This window comes from Aspergillus undulatus (assembly GCF_047715775.1).
Source record: "Aspergillus undulatus strain CBS 261.88 unplaced genomic scaffold BDV17scaffold_9, whole genome shotgun sequence".
NCBI classification, from domain to species: Eukaryota; Fungi; Ascomycota; class Eurotiomycetes; order Eurotiales; family Aspergillaceae; genus Aspergillus; species Aspergillus undulatus.
Window position 1 is genome coordinate 30,552 of NW_027396613.1, and position 16,625 is coordinate 47,176.

Consider the following 16,625-nt stretch of genomic DNA (forward strand, 5'->3'; position numbering starts at 1 on the left):
AGCAGAATGGAGTTATCTGTGATCGCTTCATCTTGGTTCGATTGTCCATGGTCCAGTGCGCCTGCTGTTTTCTCGGGATTCCCTCGCCCCTTCCCTTTTGGTGACAATGTCACGTGACACCTAGCTGTCTAAGAGTGCCTCTTACGATGATGAAACGTCCAGCTCCTCAAGGTCACTCGTCAATTCGGGGCGGCGAGGACATAGTAGACATAACACACTGCGTGGAATTACTGCTATCAGATTAATGAAAATGTATGTACAGGTCATAGCCATTACTCTCAATCCTATGCTATAGTCTAACGCTTGGTTAAAGGCTCTAGAATGATGCCGGGAACATGAGTGACACTGGCCCAGACACTTTCAGGAACCACCGTCGGAAGCTTATGTCCTTTGAGAGACTGATCGATTAACCACGTACCCACCACAAACTCTGCCCGGCTAAGCAGGCCGATGTTCTGCCCGTCCACGAGGTTCCAGACCTGCTCCAGGACGTGGGTTGGCAACCGGCTTCGCACCCAAATGTCTCGGACTACAAGATTCACAACCATATCCATTGCTTCTGGAGGATACATTCCAGGGGGTATGAGCAGCCCTTTGTTTGCGGCCCACACGCCCTCATATCTCTTGCGCTCCTTCTCCGTAACTTCACTTCTCCATCGTTTGCGATCACCTTCCTGGTGCTTATGGGGATGCTTGTTGATGATGCGGTTCCTGTGTTGGCGGCGGTTTCGATTGTCACTCTCATCGTCCGATTTGACTTGTGGTCGGAGCGTCTCACGGAGACCCCCTGGGCTAGGATTAGGTGTGCGATCTTTCTTAGACTGGAGCTGAAGGAGCGAGCGAGATCGAGACCTTCGTCTCCGCGATGGTGGAGGAGGCGGTGGCGTCTTTCTTGCCTGGAGTGCTGCTCGGTTCGACGCTAGTGAAGAAGCTGCCACTGCATCCGAAGCCCCATCCCTGCTCGCATCAGTGACGCTGTCAAGCACGCTCGTGCTACTGCGGTTCTGTGACTGGCTGTATAGCGATACAACGCTTGGGCTCGACGGCCACGCGGAAGATTTGCTGGGAGACTTTCTTGGAATAGGTGGCGGTTCTGGCGCCTCTTGCACGGTTGCGGCTCGTCGCGGTGGTAGTGTAGGCGCCCGCGCCCCAGGTAATGTAGAAGCAGAGGTTTTGGTGCGGAGGGGAAAAGGGCCACTGGGAGACTTGTCGTATCTTTTGCGATTCTCAAAGCGATTCTCAATTGCTGCAGGTTCACTAAAGGCAGGCGACGGTTTTCGTGGTACAGGAGGACGTGGCTTTGTTATTGGTGGTGGTCGAGGGGATGTCGAGGATTCGGAAAAGGCGGGGTTTTGATCGAGATAGGACTTTGGAGGTGAAAGCTTGTGAGGATCATCCAGATATGAATCTAACAACCGAGGGTTCACCATCGGTTTTCGGATAGGAATTGGCGATGGCAGGTCTCGGTCCGGTGCATTGCCAAATTGTTGTGACTGGGCTTTCTGCGTGTCCACGCTCGAAATCTTGCTGGGCGCGGGTGAGTTTGCTGCGGCAATCTCAGCAGCAAGTAACTGTGGGCTTTTCTGTCGAGTAATGTCCGGCACACTTCCGACAGCAGACTTAGGGCGGTCATTCGGGGTAAGCGTGGTTGAATTTGCGCTGAAAATGGCGATTTTGTCCTTTATGGAACCGGGCTCCGGAAGCTCTGGCGGAGGCTCAGGGTCGGAATCTGGAAGCGAAGCTGGAGGACGATCTGCCATTGTCATAGGAGAACGTGATTTTGGAGGTGTAGCATAGTTGAAGGCCAGGAGAGCGCCTTGCAGGGCAGCGGGCGTGGGCGAGTTTGTCGCGTTCACATTAGTGCGGGGAGGAAGAGGTCGGCGGCGATCCCGCGAGGACGTACCTGGCTTGACCGGCATTCGTGGGACGAACTTTAGATGCGGACCATGGTCGGGACTCGAGAGACGTCGAGAGGCCGGTGGAGGATAACGATATTTGTTGGAAGAAAATTAGAGATTGATTCAGGTACTTAATTTCAGCTGAAATGAGGCTCGTGTCAGCCCCGGTCGAGGTCGCTCAGCCGAGAAGCTCCAACGGATGACATATGTATGTGACCGTTGCTATGTCTACCAGGTTCGCCCGGGGCTTTTCTATTTTATTTAACCGACGGAGACCCGTTCCGCTTCCCTCATTGACCCCAGTATGGCACATTGGCACTACTACGTACTACCCCGGCCACCACTGACTACAACTTGACTACTTTGAACAGGCCGCGGACTTCCCCGCTCTCACCCCCGGCCTTGAAGAAGTCGGCAGATATTAAGCCAGATTCGTGTGATCGGCCCACTTTCACACCACTAGCTTTCTACGCGAATCTGCCTCTTTCGTGATGCGACGGGACTTTCTCTCCTTGCCCCGGTGTCCTGCGCTACGATGCCTCTCTCCTATCGGTTTTGACTGAGTGTTGCGCTCAGAGCTGGAGACGCCATGACCCCAAAGAGCGACCACAGCCAAGGTACTATTTCCAACTTCCCTCCCGCTTTTCCTTCTCCGCTCCCCCGCAATCCAGCCAATCTGGAGACAAGCCAGGAACGACAACCAAGTTGACAACCCACCTACAGAAGCTTCAGACCCCCATGAAGCAGACTCAACAACCAGAAGTGATGGTGCCAACCATGATCGTGATCGAGAAATCGAAGAGAATCCTTCAGCCACTGGCCAGACCAAGTGCTCGATTTGCCAGAGCACATTTAGGAGGCCGGAGCACTTGAAGCGCCATTTTCGCAGTCATACCAAAGAGAAGCCGTTTGAATGCACCCAATGTGGTCGCCATTTTTCAAGAACGTACGCTACCGGCATTTTCCATCTCTTTGTTCGCTGTCTCCGTTGATTTCATCAAGTTTGAACTCTCGACCTCTGCTAACTGATCCAGTGACACGCTCCATCGTCATGAGCTGAGCCATCACAACATTGGCACAGACGGTGGAAAAGACCGCGCGCACCGAATCACCGTCAAGACATTCCGCGCTTGCTACAAGTGCGCGCTTGCGAGGGTGCGTTGTAGCGGTGGTGTGCCGTGTACTCGTTGCGAAAATAGATCCCTCGAATGTCAATATCCGACTGAACGGCGCTCAAAAGCCAAAGTTCAAAAGGGCGTGATACAAGCTCAGTTGCTGAACAAGGACGAAACCCTCTCCGGACAACGTTCGCATTCCTTCTCTGGACAGGGCCAGGAATCCTCTCGGAACGAGAAAAGCGGGAACTTCACAGCCCGGCCTGGGTATCAGATGGGACAATTTCAGCTGCAAGTATCTACAAACCTTAACTCGTCCACATCCGCTCCAGATCGTATATCAGAAGCCGAATTGCAAGCACATGCACCCACTTCTATAGAGAGCACGTACCTTGCGACAAGCCCATCCTTAGTTCGGCCCGACATTACTGCTGTCTCGGAGACTTTGTCACGACCATTCCCATCATTCGCCGGGATGAACCATCAATTTTACTCTCAAATTCCCCCAGCTCGAGCTCAAGACACTCTCGCTGCTGAGCAGAGGCGGATGAGTTACCCATTGGAAAGCCGACAAGCCGAAATCCCTGGCTCCGGTAACGCTGTGTCTGGGATCCCGGACTCAGACAACCAGCATATGCAGCTTAATTTCTCGCAGCAACTTTTTGACCAAAATGCTGTCCCTACAATAAACTGGCTCTCTAACGATTTATTTTCTGAATCGGCTCCTGATCAAGAGTTGCCATCTGGCTCTTCCCGACACCCTTTCCAAGCGGGCGTGCTTGATGGCTCATTGACTCAGACAACATGGCTACCACCGGTTATCAATGCGGAGCCACATGGCTCTTCTCTATCCGGAAGTATGTCTCAAACACCTTCCGGAACAACCTCACTCGGCGATGTAGAAAGTCCAGCTCCCTTCGCTCGGCTGCGTCAGTCGTCACAACTTGGGCCGTCCAAACGCCCAACTGATCACAACGTCGATGAATCCAATGACAGACTAGCTAAGCACAGACGAAAGCAGTCTTTGTGGACCACACAAAATGCGGAGTCGCTCGATATCTTTCTGAAGTTTCAAAATAGCAATGGAAAGCCTCAGTTCGCTTTTCCGCCAAGCCACGAAGTGTACACAAATTCCATACCAGATAGCCCAGTGGACTGCAATCTGGAGACTTCGATGTACGACCAGATACATGGCGCATTCTCCCGGTTTTGTTGTACAGAGAACTTTCTATTTCCCAAATTCGAGTCGAATAACTTCCCGGACACAGAAGCCCTGTCAACTTTCCTTCGTCATTATTTTTGCTTTTCCCATAAACTATACCCACTATTTCATGCGCCCACATTCAACCCGAACAAATGTCATTGGATAATTACTCTGGCTATAGTGGCGGTTGGCAGCCACACTGCGAATTTATGTGGACAAAATGGAACGACCATAGCCTTTCATGAATTCCTCCGTCGGGTTCTCTGCGTTGAGGTGAGAGTCCTCAACCCTTACATATTCTATCCGACCCACCGTGGCTAATTGGAGGTTAGAAAGAGAAAAGCCAGTCTGATCCGCCGCTCTGGCTCCTCCAGGCAATGCTGTTGAGCTGCATTGGAAGGCTTCATGGTAGCAGTGAAAGCGGTAGGCTCTCAGCACTCGGTGACTTTGGTGATCTCATAAACCTGGCGATGCGCAAGAAGTTGCTGTCTCGTCCAGACAACACGCTCCTGCCGTCGGATCAATCCACAGATCAGCAATGGACACTATGGATTGAACAAGAGGCACGGATACGGACTGGATATTTGATATGGGTATGTTACCGTGACAATTTCGTTGAAGTGAAATACTAATGCGGGATCCAGCTTGTGGACTGCACAGCGGCCTACGAGTTTGATATTAAATCACACTTTTCCCTCGATGACGGCCAAGCACCGCTTCCGTGCAATGAGAAGATATGGCATGCAACCTCATCACGCATCTGGGAAGGCCTTCGTGAGGAAACTTCAGGTATTTTTGTCCCATACTGTAGCGCGCCGCGGCTAATAATGTTACAGAGCAGGAGAAGATATCTCTCTACGATGCCGTGCTCACTTTATACATTGAAAAGAAACTTGTTCCTGAGATAGGCGAGCTTAGCCATATACTCCTCATTCATGCGCTATATCACCGGATGTGGGAAGTAGGCGACTACTTCCGCCGACCGCTTTCATTTTGGAACCCGACTGCGAAGAAGCAATCCCGGAAACTGGCAATTCCATCAGGGTCAGTTTGGCTTCCAGGGATCCCCTCATACTCAAAATGGCGCAATAGTGCGTGCGACTGCCTGGATATCCTTCATTGGACCGCCAACGGCACCATAGCCAAAGCCAACGGCCACGAGCATCCCACTATACTACACCTCCACACAGCTCGTATCATCCTTCTGGCGCCCTTCCGTGAAATTCGACTTCTAGTCAATCTTCTGGCAGCGCAAAAGGCAAATTGGGAAGACCGGCAACAAGTCATCGAGTGGCATTATATATTGCGCTGGATCAAGCACGACCAATACAAGGCGCGTCTCGCAGTAATCCACGCCGGATCGGTGCTGTACCATGTCCGCAAGTACTCCACCAATGCCTTCCACGAACCAGTAGCCACCTACCTTGCAATCCTCACTCTCTGGGCATACGGCCTGTGCTATAAGCAAGCGTCCCCTGACCTCACGACTCAGGAGCGAGACTCGTCTACCGGACCCAGCGTAATTAATCTCGACCAGCCATGCTCGGACGAGCTAGTCCAGTCTTTCGTTCGCGAGGGCCAGATGATGAAGGGAATGTTGACAAATGTAGGCGATATCTGTGCGCCGCATGGACCCGAGCATATTCTGCGAGTCGGCTGCGAAACACTTTCTGGTCTGCACTCTTGGGGCATTGCTAAGGAGTTTATGGTGACTCTAATGAGACTCGTTGATCTGGTGTGATGCCTGTCGTGCTGTCTCACTTACACGGGTGGCTGTTCCACTTAGCCCCAACTCGTCGTTGATGCAGATCCGGGAGATTGGCCGCTTAGTGCCCCGTTGTATTTATGGTTCTTTACATGATACTGCATTAGATCGCTTGTTGATGTGTCCACACCACGGCTTCACTCACTGCCTTCCTAGAATTGTACAACACGCAGACTGCCAGCAAGGCAGGTGCAATGCAACGGGTGCGTTTGAGTCCTTGTGCCTCTCCCAACCACATCGGGCTGCGGCATTGTGGTAGCTGATACTAATCAGAGTAGCGAGTCCTTGATCGGCCGTTGCTTCCTTGATGGCACGATCGAGGCAGGCCCGCGGTTTTTGCGTCCTGAAGGAAGGAGCAACCGAGGCGCGGGGGCCGGGCGAGCATCGCGCTTGCCTCTCTAGGGCCCCAAAGGAGGATCTCTCGAAACGGAAGGCGCGACTACACCCGAGCTCGGATGTATGGCGGTGAGGCCTTATTTCCATGAAGCTACGGTTTCCTTATCCCTCCGTGAATACAAACTGAATGAATCAAGTGCCCTGGCTCTCAATTCTTTTTCCTTTGAGAACGGTGTTTCTGCATACTTAGCAAGACAGAAGGACGGATTCAAGGAGTGTGCAGGGCGATGGGAGCAATCAGGTTTTCCCTACTGTATATTTCTACTACACCCTAACTCGCTCTCTACGAGTCTTTATGCATTACATGAGAATCGGAGTGTAGGAAGAAAATAATTTGGTTGTTTTGTTTTTCGTATGTCGAATCCTGAATAAGTCAGAAGCAGAATGAATTGAAAAATAGAGGTTAGGTCCAACATCAGGGGCTTTGTTTTACTTTCTTTTTCTTCATAGTTTCAGTGAACAGGATTTGAAAGTTTCCGTAAGACCGGACGGGACATGCTTGAGATCCACCTGAAAAATATTCCAAGGGCAAACAAAGGAAACGTTCCCAGCACCGGGTCTATGAGCCAACCATGTCAGACAATATCGTAGAGGATGCACTGGGCTGATTTCCGGCTTGCTTCTGCTGGATTCCGCGATATCTATCCCACCACCACTTGTTGGATCTGTGCGGCATTAAATTCCACTGGACCATGCTGTCCTCTTCCGCCTCAGACATCTCGAGTTTTGCATAGACATGAGGCCGAGACCAAGCGGGATCACCTATATCAACATAAAGTCGCAGCTTATTTCCAACCCTACCGCGGGAAGCCTCCAGCCTGGGTGGTGGAGAGATAGTCCCTAGGGTAAGAACCAGGAGCGTTAAAATCTGAGTGGGCAAAGTACTTATTCCGAGGTTGACCACCTGACAGGATATGATCATCTAGCAGGTAATATTAAGGAAAAAGTAAAGGACGGTGTTGACAATCAGCTGTCGAGGGCCGTGGATTGTGACAGCCTTCCCGCCGGGAAGGGTGAGATAAGCGTTGACAAACTCGCTGGGGGCTTTAAGGGCCTTAGCTGAAGCATTGTCATCATCTGCGGAGTTCATCTGTACACAAAGCCGCCCTCTGCTTCTCATCTGTCATAGAGTCAAAGATACTACTCCAGAGTAGTTCTGTAGAGGAAAGGGCTCTGTTAAGACTATAGCTATCTTATCTTATCTTATCGGCGTCGTTTCGTTTCTTCTCCAACTGCCGTGGGGAGCGAAATGTACGATCGTTCCTGCAACAACCTGCCGGGTAATTTCAGCATATTCATCCTCTCTTTGAATGGCTAAATGGCCAGAGGAAGGCCAAGAGCTAAAGTGTCTCCCTGCCGATTCTGCAACAAACAGTTCAAACGGCTGGAGCATTTGCAACGCCATGAGCGTATCCGTCCGTGACCATGTGGCTCCCCATGCCCACCACTGCAACCTGAACTTCATTCTCCAACCATACTTGGCTTCATGCATTCCAGCTAACTTTCAGTATAGATACTCAAGATGAGCCTTTTTCTTGTCACTGTGACTGTTCATTTGGACGCCAGTAAGTACAATGCTCTCATATCTTCCTTTGGTGTTCGGCTCTGAACGGTCTTTGTCTATAGGGACCTTTTGACTCGCCATGGAAGGCTATACCACTCTCCTCGGGGAGCCGGGGCATTGAACTTGGCGAATGATGCAGCTGGCCAGCGTTCACTTCATACAGAAAGCCCCGGCCCGACGTCATCATCGACAAACGTTGACACAAATACTGAGGCGGACTCGGTTCCATGGCGTCCGCCAAATTCCCGTCTTTGGCGATCATCTCCATAACACCGACCTGGATACTTGAACAGACGCCGCGTGATGTCCGTTGGCAGTATCATCAGCCGCCTATGAAAAGATTCTGAACGAGTTCTCGCAACATAAAGATGCACTGCCAAATTTCTCGCCACCCTCAAGGACGGCGCTTGTCCGCTACATCGAGGGCTATTTCCGAGGGTTCCAGAGCCACCTGCCTTTTCTTCACCCACCGACCTTTGACGCGGGAAACATTGGGATCGAGCTTTTACTCTCCGTTGCTGCGATGGGAGCTATGTATCGATTGGAATATGCTACCGGCCATCAAATTTATGAAGCCGTGCGATCCATCCTCGATCACCCTCTCCAAAAGCGCCGTAGGGATTTGGTTGATCAGCTCACCAAGCAGTCTCCGGCCTTTGCGGGTACCAGAAGTGCGTTAAGTGACTCTCCCCGCGCTTCGAATCGCCATCTACGTTTGGTCGAGGATAGCGGCGCGCTCGAATATCCACAGTCCGATCTTCACAGTATACAAGCTCTGATTACCTTGTCGGTTATAAGTGCGTGGGGCCAGAGGTCCTTGGTACAAGAAAGCATGGTGATGAGCAGTCAGCTTGCCTCACTGGTACGCGATCTCGGGTTGAACGAACTGGATGATGCTAGCTGTCAAAGTCCTAGATAATTGGAGTGGGTGGCTCATGAACAACGACGACGTACATTGCTAGCGGCTTATACATTATTCAACTTGCAAAGTATCACTTTTAACATACCTCCCACAATATTGACTCGCGAGGTCTCGCTAAAGTTGCCGTCTTGTGAGGCGGAATGGAATGCCACCTCTTCAGCCGCCTGGGTACGTCTTCGTAGGCTGTCAAACCTACACAAACGGGGATTTACAGAGACGATGGCTCAATTGGTGAAGGGCGAAAGTATATGCGCTGAAAGGGCTATCTCATCATTCTCGAATTACACCGTGATCCATGGTCGGTTGCAGAAGACCTATTTTGAGATTCAAAGTACAGCGTTGCCTGGCCAGCAAATATCCCCAGCAGAAACTGAGCTCCACAAATTTATGGAATCAGCCCTCAAGGCATGGCAATGCTCTTGGGAAGCTACATGGGAATCAACATTGGATCCGGTCTCGCCTACAGGCCCGCTAGGATTCAATGCAACAGCATTACTCAGGCTGGCATATATCCGACTCAATTCTGGAGTCGCAATGTGTCACGACATGATATCTGGGAACCCAATGCACATCAAACAAGTATTCTCAAGAGTCCAAACAATCCAGCTCTCCCGGTCTCCTTCTCTCGACCGTGCAGTTCTCCAGTGTATCCATGCACTCAGTATCCCCGTCCGAGATGGGATCGCGTACGTTACGCACACGCAAACCTTGCATTGGGGCATCCAGCACCCAATCTGCCACCTTGAGTGTGCGCTGCTTCTCACGCTGTGGATGTAAAATATCTCGGAGGCGGTCGAAGCGGATGGCATCGCTTCCTTGCGTAAAGACGAACAGCAGCTGCTTGATATGGCCCAAAGCCTTGTCCGCGAAACACATCTACGAGGCTCATTAGAGCAAGGGAGTGACCCTGTGTCCAATATCAAACGTCTTGCGGCCGCCATTAGTCGGCTTTGGGCAGAAATATCGAGCGGTATACATGTGTTTGATATTGCCCATAGAATTGGGATGTCGCTTTCCGTTATTGCCGATGCGTTGGAATCGCAACTTCCGCCACCTGATTGACGATATCAGGTTCGACGACATATCTAGGCCTCAGGTTTGGGGTGCACTCCATAACTATAAGAGCCATGAGTCGGGCTTGAATAGTAGACATTTGGGGCCCAACGAGATTCTTTTCGCAATTCATCTCCAATCTATATGATTATCAATCATTATCAACATGTCGGTTGGTTACTTGTTTATTACCCCAACTCGGCCCTTGGGGTCGAAATTGAACCTCCATTACTTCCGCCCGCCAAAATTCCCTGCATCTTTCTGTCAGAGATCGTAGGATTTCAAATATTATGATAGCTTGTCATGGTTATCAATCACAATTCCATACACTGGGGAATACTTTCCCCAACGGTGGTTGTTGGAAACACAGGATATATAATGGCCGGCTCACAACCATGCCATGACCATGTACAACAAGGATCAATAATATACTCTGTTGCAGAATGTCTACTCAAACTGTCTTACGCCTCCCTCAACGGGACACCTGGACCAGGCTCACCGCATCCTCGGAGGCCATTCCCCACGCCAATAAACATGAAGTCCTCGTCAAAGTCCGCAGCGTTTCCCTAAATTTCAGAGATATCGCGATCGCAATAAGCCAGTATCCGTTCCCCGTGAAGGAAAATGTGATTCCTGGCTCCGATGCAGCTGGAGATGTTTTCGAGATAGGCGAGGGTGTCGTGGACCTCGAGAAGGGCGACAAGGTGGTCATCGCCTTTGACCCCTCGACACTGTATGGTCCTATAAAGTCCTGGGGTGGTGGCCTGGGTGGACCAGTCGACGATGTTCTCAGAGAGTACATTTCGGTACCTGCCCACGCGGTGGTCAAGATCCCGACAGCTTCCTCTCTGAGCTATGCACAGTGGGCTAGTGTCGTTTGCACCGAAGCCACAGCCTGGAACTCCTTGTACGGCCCCACTCCTCTCCGACCGGGGCAAACTGTTTTGTTCCAGGGTAAGTGGCTTCCTCGTTCTTCTTGGTTCACAGTACATGAGATGACCTAACATCAGCTAGGTACCGGCGGAGTGTCGATCACCGGCCTAATCCTCGCAAAGGCTGCGGGCGCAATAAAAATCATCACCTCCTCTTCAGACGCAAAGCTCGAGCACGTCAAGAAAACGTACAGCGTCGACCACACAATCAACTACAAGACCACTCCCGCCTGGGCAGCGGAAGCGCAGCGCATCACTGCCGGTCGCGGAGTAGACTATATCCTCGAGAACGGCGGCTCCGGAACTATCAAGCAGTCCATCGTCGCCATAGCCTATGGCGGGGTTATCTCGATGATTGAATTCCTGTCGTCGGCGCCGCAGGAGGAGATGCCGGACGTTGCGGGTCTTGCGTTGAGTAAGGGGGCCATTGTGCGCGGGATTATGGTCGCGACGAAGCAGTTGCTGGAAGAAGCAGTGCGCTTCATTGGGGCGCGGGACTTGCAGGTGCCTGCTGAGAAGACCTTTAGGTTTGATAGGGGTGAGGTGGTTAGGGCGTTGGATTATCTGGCTAGTGGTCAGCACGTTGGCACGGTTTGCATTGATTTTTGAACATGCTGTCCAGGTAGTGCCTGCAATCTCTCGTCTATAGCTAGCTCAATCAATGCAACGAAACGAAATTGACCTTGATCTGAGAGCGTCTTCGATCATCGCAGTTTCAACCATACGTATAGAAGTGGCCGAGTGATGTCACATGCGCTTATCGATAAGGATGCTGGAGCCTAGAACGTTGCCTGCCACGGAATCGGCGTCTCTGCAATTGCATCTTCGAGCTCCAATAATTTAAACTGCACCATGCTCGCCGTCAACTTGGGGAACACAATTCACTCAAGGAGTACTAGGTGAAGCTGTATCTGCAACAACGGACGCCGACGAGAAGATGCCGGACTGGGCTTCAGCGGGAGAGGAATCCGACCTCGACGAAAAGTAAATACACTATCCATTTACTTCCTTCCCCTCACTCTCCTCGCTGTTTGATTGAGCTAACAAATCGCGCTGCTTGACTATAGATACCCCAATCGTCCTCGAAACAGTTCTCCTACCCTGCCGTTCCATGATCTCTTTCAGACGCTCTTCCGCCCTCTTGGTGAGATCAAAAAGAAGCCCGCCGGACCACCAGTAAGTCGCAGAAAAGCCGGTCCACAGGGCCAGTCGGCTGCGAACCTCAACCCCCTCGAGAGACGGCGCGATGTGATAGATCGATTTATCTCAAGGTGGAGGAAAGAAGTAGGCGATGACATATACCCTGCGTTTCGGTTGATTCTGCCGGACAAGGACCGTGACCGGGCGATGTATGGGATGAAGGAAAAGATTATTGGGAAAGTGCTCGTCAAAATCATGAAGATTGATAAGAACTCTGAAGACGGATTCAATCTTCTAAACTGGAAGTTGCCCGGGCAGGCATCGACCGCTAGCATGGCTGGCGACTTTGCGGGGCGGTGCTACGATGTCGTATCGAAGCGGCCGATGCGGACGGATGTCGGAAATATGTTGATTGAGGAAGTCAACGAGAAGCTCGACCAGTTGTCAACTGCATCAAAAGAGGAGCAGCAGTTACCCATACTTGCGGAGTTTTACAGGCGCATGAACCCCGAAGAGCTCATGTGGTTGATTCGCATCATCCTTCGGCAGATGAAAGTCGGAGCTACAGAACGGACTTTTTTTGACGTCTGGCATCCCGACGCAGAGAATCTCTACAGCATCTCGAGCAGTCTCCGCCGGGTCTGTTGGGAACTACACGATCCGAACATTCGGCTTGACGCGGAGGATCGCGGTGTTTCGCTAATGCAATGCTTTCAGCCCCAGCTCGCTCAGTTTCAGATGCAGTCATTGGATCGCGTGATTGACCGTATGAGACCAACAGACGAAGACCCTGTCTTCTGGATTGAGGAGAAGCTTGATGGAGAACGAATGCAAATGCATATGGTGTCAGATGCTTCCGCTCCGGGAGGCAGGACGTTCAGGTTCTGGTCCCGAAAAGCCAAAGACTATACATATCTGTATGGAAATGGTATATACGACGATGCCGGTTCCTTAACCCGACACCTTAAAGATGCCTTTGCCGACGGTGTCGATAACCTGATACTCGACGGTGAGATGATCACGTGGAACACAGAACAGGACGCCCCTGAGCCTTTTGGCACACTCAAGACCGCTGCTTTGTCTGAGCAAAGGAATCCCTTTCAGCAAGGCATTCACCCTTTACTGCGTGTCTTTGATATCCTCTATCTCAACGGCCGAGATCTCACAAAGTATACGCTGCGTGATCGTCGAAATGCTTTGCAAAAAGTTATAAAGTCTGTACACCGGCGATTCGAAGTACATTCCTTCGAAGAGGCTACGACTAAGGCCGAGGTTGAAGCTACGCTCAGGAGAGCCGTTGCGGAAGCTTCTGAAGGTTTAGTTCTGAAGAATCCTAGGTCATTCTACCGATTGAACGAACGGCACGATGACTGGATGAAAGTGAAGCCTGAATACATGACTGAGTTTGGAGAGTCTCTAGACCTCGTCGTAATTGGGGGCTACTACGGGTCTGGTCATCGGGGCGGCAATCTATCGAGCTTCCTATGTGGCCTTCGAGTGAACGAGGGGCAATATTCACAAGGCTCAAACCCCACGAAATGCTACTCGTTCTGTAAAGTCGGTGGAGGCTTTACTGCTGCTGATTATGCGAACATCCGACACCACACTGACGGCAAGTGGACGGAGTGGAACCCCAAAAAGCCACCCACAACGTACATCGAGCTTGCCGGTGGTGATGCTCAGTACGAACGTCCAGACATGTGGATCAAGCCTGATCAATCAGTGGTTATCTGCGTCAAAGCAGCTTCCGTGTCTGTCAGTGACCAATTTCGAATCGGGCTGACACTTCGCTTTCCTCGGTTCAAACGGCTGCGCATGGATAAAGATTGGAAGAGTGCGCTTTCTGTGCAGGAATTTCTTGACCTCAAGTCCAACGTCGAGCAGGAACACCGGGAGAAGGAGTTCAATGTTGAAAACTTCCGCAAGAAACGCGTCAAAAGGACAACCAAGAAACCGCTTACCGTAGCGGGGTATGAAGAGAGCGCTGAGGTCAAATATGCTGAGCCGTCGGGTCATATTTTTGATGGACTAAACTTTTGTATGACATTGCCCCAGTATCTGATATTTCCTGACTGCTGACAACTTACCTGGTGCAGTTATCATGTCTGAGGCAATTGCACCAGTCAAGAAATCAAAAGCCGAACTAGAAAGCCTTGTCAAGGCACACGGGGGCAAATTCTTTCAGACGAACAACGCCGTCTCCGATACGATCTGCATTGCTGATAGAAGTCAGATCTCCCCGTGGCCTTGCCTGTATTTTATGGTACTAACATGGCCCAGGAAACGTGAAAGCAGCTTCTTTGCAGAAAACCGGTGAATTTGACATCATAAGACCATCCTGGATCCTTGACTGCATTCGACAGAGTGATATCGATGCTGGTTTTCCGGACTTGCTTCTTCCTCTTGAGCCTAAGTATGAAGTGTTCACAAGATTTGCAAACGAATGATCACTAACTTCGACTACAGACACATGTTCTTCACTACCAAAGACAAGGAAGGAACGATCTTAGGAAACCTAGACCAATTCAATGACAGCTACGCTCGCGATACGACAGTAGAGGAACTGCGGGGTGTAAGTACTGCATTAAAGTCGACATAGTCTCTTACTAACAACAACCAGCTTCTCGAGCAAATGGGCAAAAACCGAAATGGCGATAGACCCGCTAGTTCTCAAGCGATCGACAAACTCACAGAACGCATCCAAGAGAAAGTAGGCGCCGGATGGACGCTACCACCCGGGTGGTTATTCAAGGGATTAACCCTACACATTCCCGAACCTGAGCAAGACTCGATTTCAGAAGAGACCGAGTCAACAAAGCCATTCCGGACCCATCTCGCCAGGAACACGGCCAGATTTGCAGGTGCAGAGGTTACAAGCTCGCTGAAAAATCAATCCATCACTCATGTCGTCGTGGGCCCGGAGACCTCAGCATCCGAGGTCTCAAAGCTCCGTCACAGCCTGTCAACGCGGAAAAAGATCCCGCATATCGTGAAGGTGGATTGGGTAGAGGAGAGCTGGAAGGAGAAAACTATATTGGATGAAGAACGTAAGTAGACCTCTTTCTCCGAGCTTGATGCGTAATCAAGGGCAAATTATCTGACTTACAGAATCAAGGGTTTCCACCGCCCGGCTAATCTTAACCACTGCATCTTCGAGCCAAATTATGATACATACGTTCAACGTCAAGTCCCAGCAAAAACCAGTAACCTATTATGTATACGATTTTACGAGTCCAGAATCCGGATACCCTTTATTGTACAGCTGTACAAAGCACATACAAACATACTACGAACAACTACAATTCATACCGAAATATACTTGAATGACTGCGTCATCGTTATTTTACGACCGCACCGAATCATACCATATCATTTCCTCTTCCTCCACCCGGCAGCACCAGCCAAGCACCACCATAGCCGAATGATGCATACATAGAGTCCGTGCGTGCACATTTTCCGTACTAGCGACCCAGCCGAACAAAAAGCTAGAGCCCCTCCGGGAGCATCAGGTCCAGCGTCGGGCAGTCCCATCAGATGCAAGGCAAGAAAAAGGCTGCTGGCGACGGCGTGGGCGTGGGCGTGGGCGTCAGCTGGGGGCTGGGGCTGCTCTCGCATTCGCATTCATTGGGTAGAGATAAGGACAGGGCTCCAAGAAGGCAGGTTTCCAGGCAGACGGCTGGGAATCCTCTTGCCGCGGCCAGTGTCGTCCGGGCATCCATGCAGGAGGTTACACTCGCTGATATTAAGTTTGTAGCGCGAAGATTGACTGAGTACATACGGTATTAGTTGAGGGCTAGCCTTGTAGATACGGGCGACATAGTATATATCTATGCGCCACTGGATATGATCCCTCCGGAATCTTTACACTAGTAAGTAGGTCACACAGACGAGTCAGGGAAAATGTAAATATAACCCTGGACGTCATTATGCATTAGCTTCTGATAGCGTATGACAATACCGCTAGACATAAAAGCCAAAGGCTGTTTGGCCTGTATTTCAGAGGGAGCTATCTATCAGGTATTACACCTCCCCATCAGCTCCTCTTCTGTCTAAAGGAAGGTCATTGGCTTATAGGATGTCAAAGTCAGGAGGAGTAAGGTTGTTGATAGATAAGACGGAACGAGCCGATATTGACAATGTCCCTGATATTATCTACCTGATAGATACAAGGCAAGACAAAGCCAAAAATCTTGTGTTAAATTCATCTGTTCTATATCAAGGGTGCTTATAATCGAACACTGGATTGGGGATGTGGGAAGGGAAAGAATAAACGAACACCTTGCTTGGTCGGGACCCTTGCTCTGTTACCTATTACCTACTATAACAGAGTAATTATTGAAACTCTTCCAAACACACAAACAAGTTTAACTACCCAGGATGCAAGGACAGACCAGATAAAAGGCGTAAGATTCGCGCCATGGATCTATGACGCCGAGTAATGTGTCATCCCTAGAATCATAGGACGAGAAAGGGAGGGAGACATGGCGCAGACAATGCTCCTTGGACAGTTGAGCTAGAATTAGACGGCGAAACGCCCGTTCCCTGGTCAGGCAAGTTGAGGCAAGGACAGAGGGTCTCATCTCTCCTCCAAAACTTGAGTTGGCCTGACTGTTTTGTTCCGAGCGTTGCACTGCTA

General features: G+C 50.7%; 8 protein-coding genes across 8 annotated transcripts; 6 read left to right on the top strand and 2 right to left on the bottom strand.

Annotated features, from left to right (window-relative positions):
• Positions 1–265: 265 nt before the first annotated feature.
• On the bottom strand, positions 266–2,085 carry irs4. Its single transcript, XM_073756983.1, has one exon. It carries the CDS (start codon positions 1,917–1,919, stop codon positions 297–299), a length of 1,623 nt encoding a protein of 540 aa, XP_073618337.1. The 5' UTR covers positions 1,920–2,085; the 3' UTR covers positions 266–296.
• Positions 2,086–2,487: 402 nt separating this feature from the next.
• Positions 2,488–5,958, top strand: BDV17DRAFT_280064 (putative C2H2 transcription factor; the record flags this gene model as incomplete). Its single annotated transcript, XM_073759826.1, has 6 exons — positions 2,488–2,515; positions 2,622–2,844; positions 2,933–4,490; positions 4,565–4,810; positions 4,862–5,006; positions 5,054–5,958. The coding sequence occupies 6 exons, from the start codon at positions 2,488–2,490 to the stop codon at positions 5,956–5,958; spliced, it is 3,105 nt and encodes a 1,034-aa protein (XP_073618338.1).
• Positions 5,959–6,869: 911 nt separating this feature from the next.
• BDV17DRAFT_255827 (uncharacterized protein) lies at positions 6,870–7,363 on the bottom strand. The gene has a single exon (XM_073756984.1). It carries the CDS (start codon positions 7,298–7,300, stop codon positions 6,938–6,940), a length of 363 nt encoding a protein of 120 aa, XP_073618339.1. The 5' UTR covers positions 7,301–7,363; the 3' UTR covers positions 6,870–6,937.
• A 110-nt stretch (positions 7,364–7,473) lies between these two features.
• Positions 7,474–8,339, top strand: BDV17DRAFT_238705 (uncharacterized protein). Its single transcript, XM_073755904.1, has 3 exons — positions 7,474–7,793; positions 7,892–7,943; positions 8,005–8,339. The coding sequence occupies exons 1-3, from the start codon at positions 7,697–7,699 to the stop codon at positions 8,210–8,212; spliced, it is 357 nt and encodes a 118-aa protein (XP_073618340.1). The 5' UTR covers positions 7,474–7,696; the 3' UTR covers positions 8,213–8,339.
• Positions 8,339–8,972, top strand: BDV17DRAFT_238726 (uncharacterized protein). The gene has a single exon (XM_073755907.1). It carries the CDS (start codon positions 8,466–8,468, stop codon positions 8,859–8,861), a length of 396 nt encoding a protein of 131 aa, XP_073618341.1. The 5' UTR covers positions 8,339–8,465; the 3' UTR covers positions 8,862–8,972.
• Positions 8,973–9,741, top strand: BDV17DRAFT_238707 (uncharacterized protein). Its single transcript, XM_073755905.1, has one exon. It carries the CDS (start codon positions 9,084–9,086, stop codon positions 9,639–9,641), a length of 558 nt encoding a protein of 185 aa, XP_073618342.1. The 5' UTR covers positions 8,973–9,083; the 3' UTR covers positions 9,642–9,741.
• A 472-nt stretch (positions 9,742–10,213) lies between these two features.
• Positions 10,214–11,569, top strand: BDV17DRAFT_238709 (zinc-dependent alcohol dehydrogenase family protein). Its single transcript, XM_073755906.1, has 2 exons — positions 10,214–10,871; positions 10,932–11,569. Exons 1-2 carry the CDS (start codon positions 10,361–10,363, stop codon positions 11,456–11,458), a joined length of 1,038 nt encoding a protein of 345 aa, XP_073618343.1. The 5' UTR covers positions 10,214–10,360; the 3' UTR covers positions 11,459–11,569.
• Positions 11,570–11,693: 124 nt separating this feature from the next.
• On the top strand, positions 11,694–15,791 carry BDV17DRAFT_255834 (DNA ligase (ATP) DNL4). The gene is made up of 7 exons (XM_073756985.1): positions 11,694–11,833; positions 11,917–14,027; positions 14,086–14,217; positions 14,270–14,402; positions 14,456–14,561; positions 14,610–15,036; positions 15,105–15,791. Exons 1-7 carry the CDS (start codon positions 11,787–11,789, stop codon positions 15,122–15,124), a joined length of 2,976 nt encoding a protein of 991 aa, XP_073618344.1. The 5' UTR covers positions 11,694–11,786; the 3' UTR covers positions 15,125–15,791.
• The last annotated feature ends 834 nt before the right edge of the window (positions 15,792–16,625 follow it).

Excerpts from the sequence above, each read along its gene's own strand:
- irs4 (XM_073756983.1), bottom strand. The coding sequence starts at position 1,919 with ATGCCGGTCAAGCCAGGTACGTCCTCGCGGGATCGCCGCCGACCTCTT.
- BDV17DRAFT_255827 (XM_073756984.1), bottom strand. The coding sequence starts at position 7,300 with ATGATCATATCCTGTCAGGTGGTCAACCTCGGAATAAGTACTTTGCCC.
- BDV17DRAFT_238705 (XM_073755904.1), top strand. The coding sequence starts at position 7,697 with ATGGCCAGAGGAAGGCCAAGAGCTAAAGTGTCTCCCTGCCGATTCTGC. Across the intron at positions 7,794-7,891 it reads GCAACGCCATGAGCGTATCC|ATACTCAAGATGAGCCTTTT; the intron begins GTCCGTGACCAT and ends CTTTCAGTATAG. Across the intron at positions 7,944-8,004 it reads GACTGTTCATTTGGACGCCA|GGACCTTTTGACTCGCCATG; the intron begins GTAAGTACAATG and ends CTTTGTCTATAG.
- BDV17DRAFT_238726 (XM_073755907.1), top strand. The coding sequence starts at position 8,466 with ATGGGAGCTATGTATCGATTGGAATATGCTACCGGCCATCAAATTTAT.
- BDV17DRAFT_238707 (XM_073755905.1), top strand. The coding sequence starts at position 9,084 with ATGGCTCAATTGGTGAAGGGCGAAAGTATATGCGCTGAAAGGGCTATC.
- BDV17DRAFT_238709 (XM_073755906.1), top strand. The coding sequence starts at position 10,361 with ATGTCTACTCAAACTGTCTTACGCCTCCCTCAACGGGACACCTGGACC. Across the intron at positions 10,872-10,931 it reads GCAAACTGTTTTGTTCCAGG|GTACCGGCGGAGTGTCGATC; the intron begins GTAAGTGGCTTC and ends AACATCAGCTAG.
- BDV17DRAFT_255834 (XM_073756985.1), top strand. The coding sequence starts at position 11,787 with ATGCCGGACTGGGCTTCAGCGGGAGAGGAATCCGACCTCGACGAAAA. Across the intron at positions 11,834-11,916 it reads GAATCCGACCTCGACGAAAA|ATACCCCAATCGTCCTCGAA; the intron begins GTAAATACACTA and ends GCTTGACTATAG. Across the intron at positions 14,403-14,455 it reads CTTCTTCCTCTTGAGCCTAA|ACACATGTTCTTCACTACCA; the intron begins GTATGAAGTGTT and ends CTTCGACTACAG.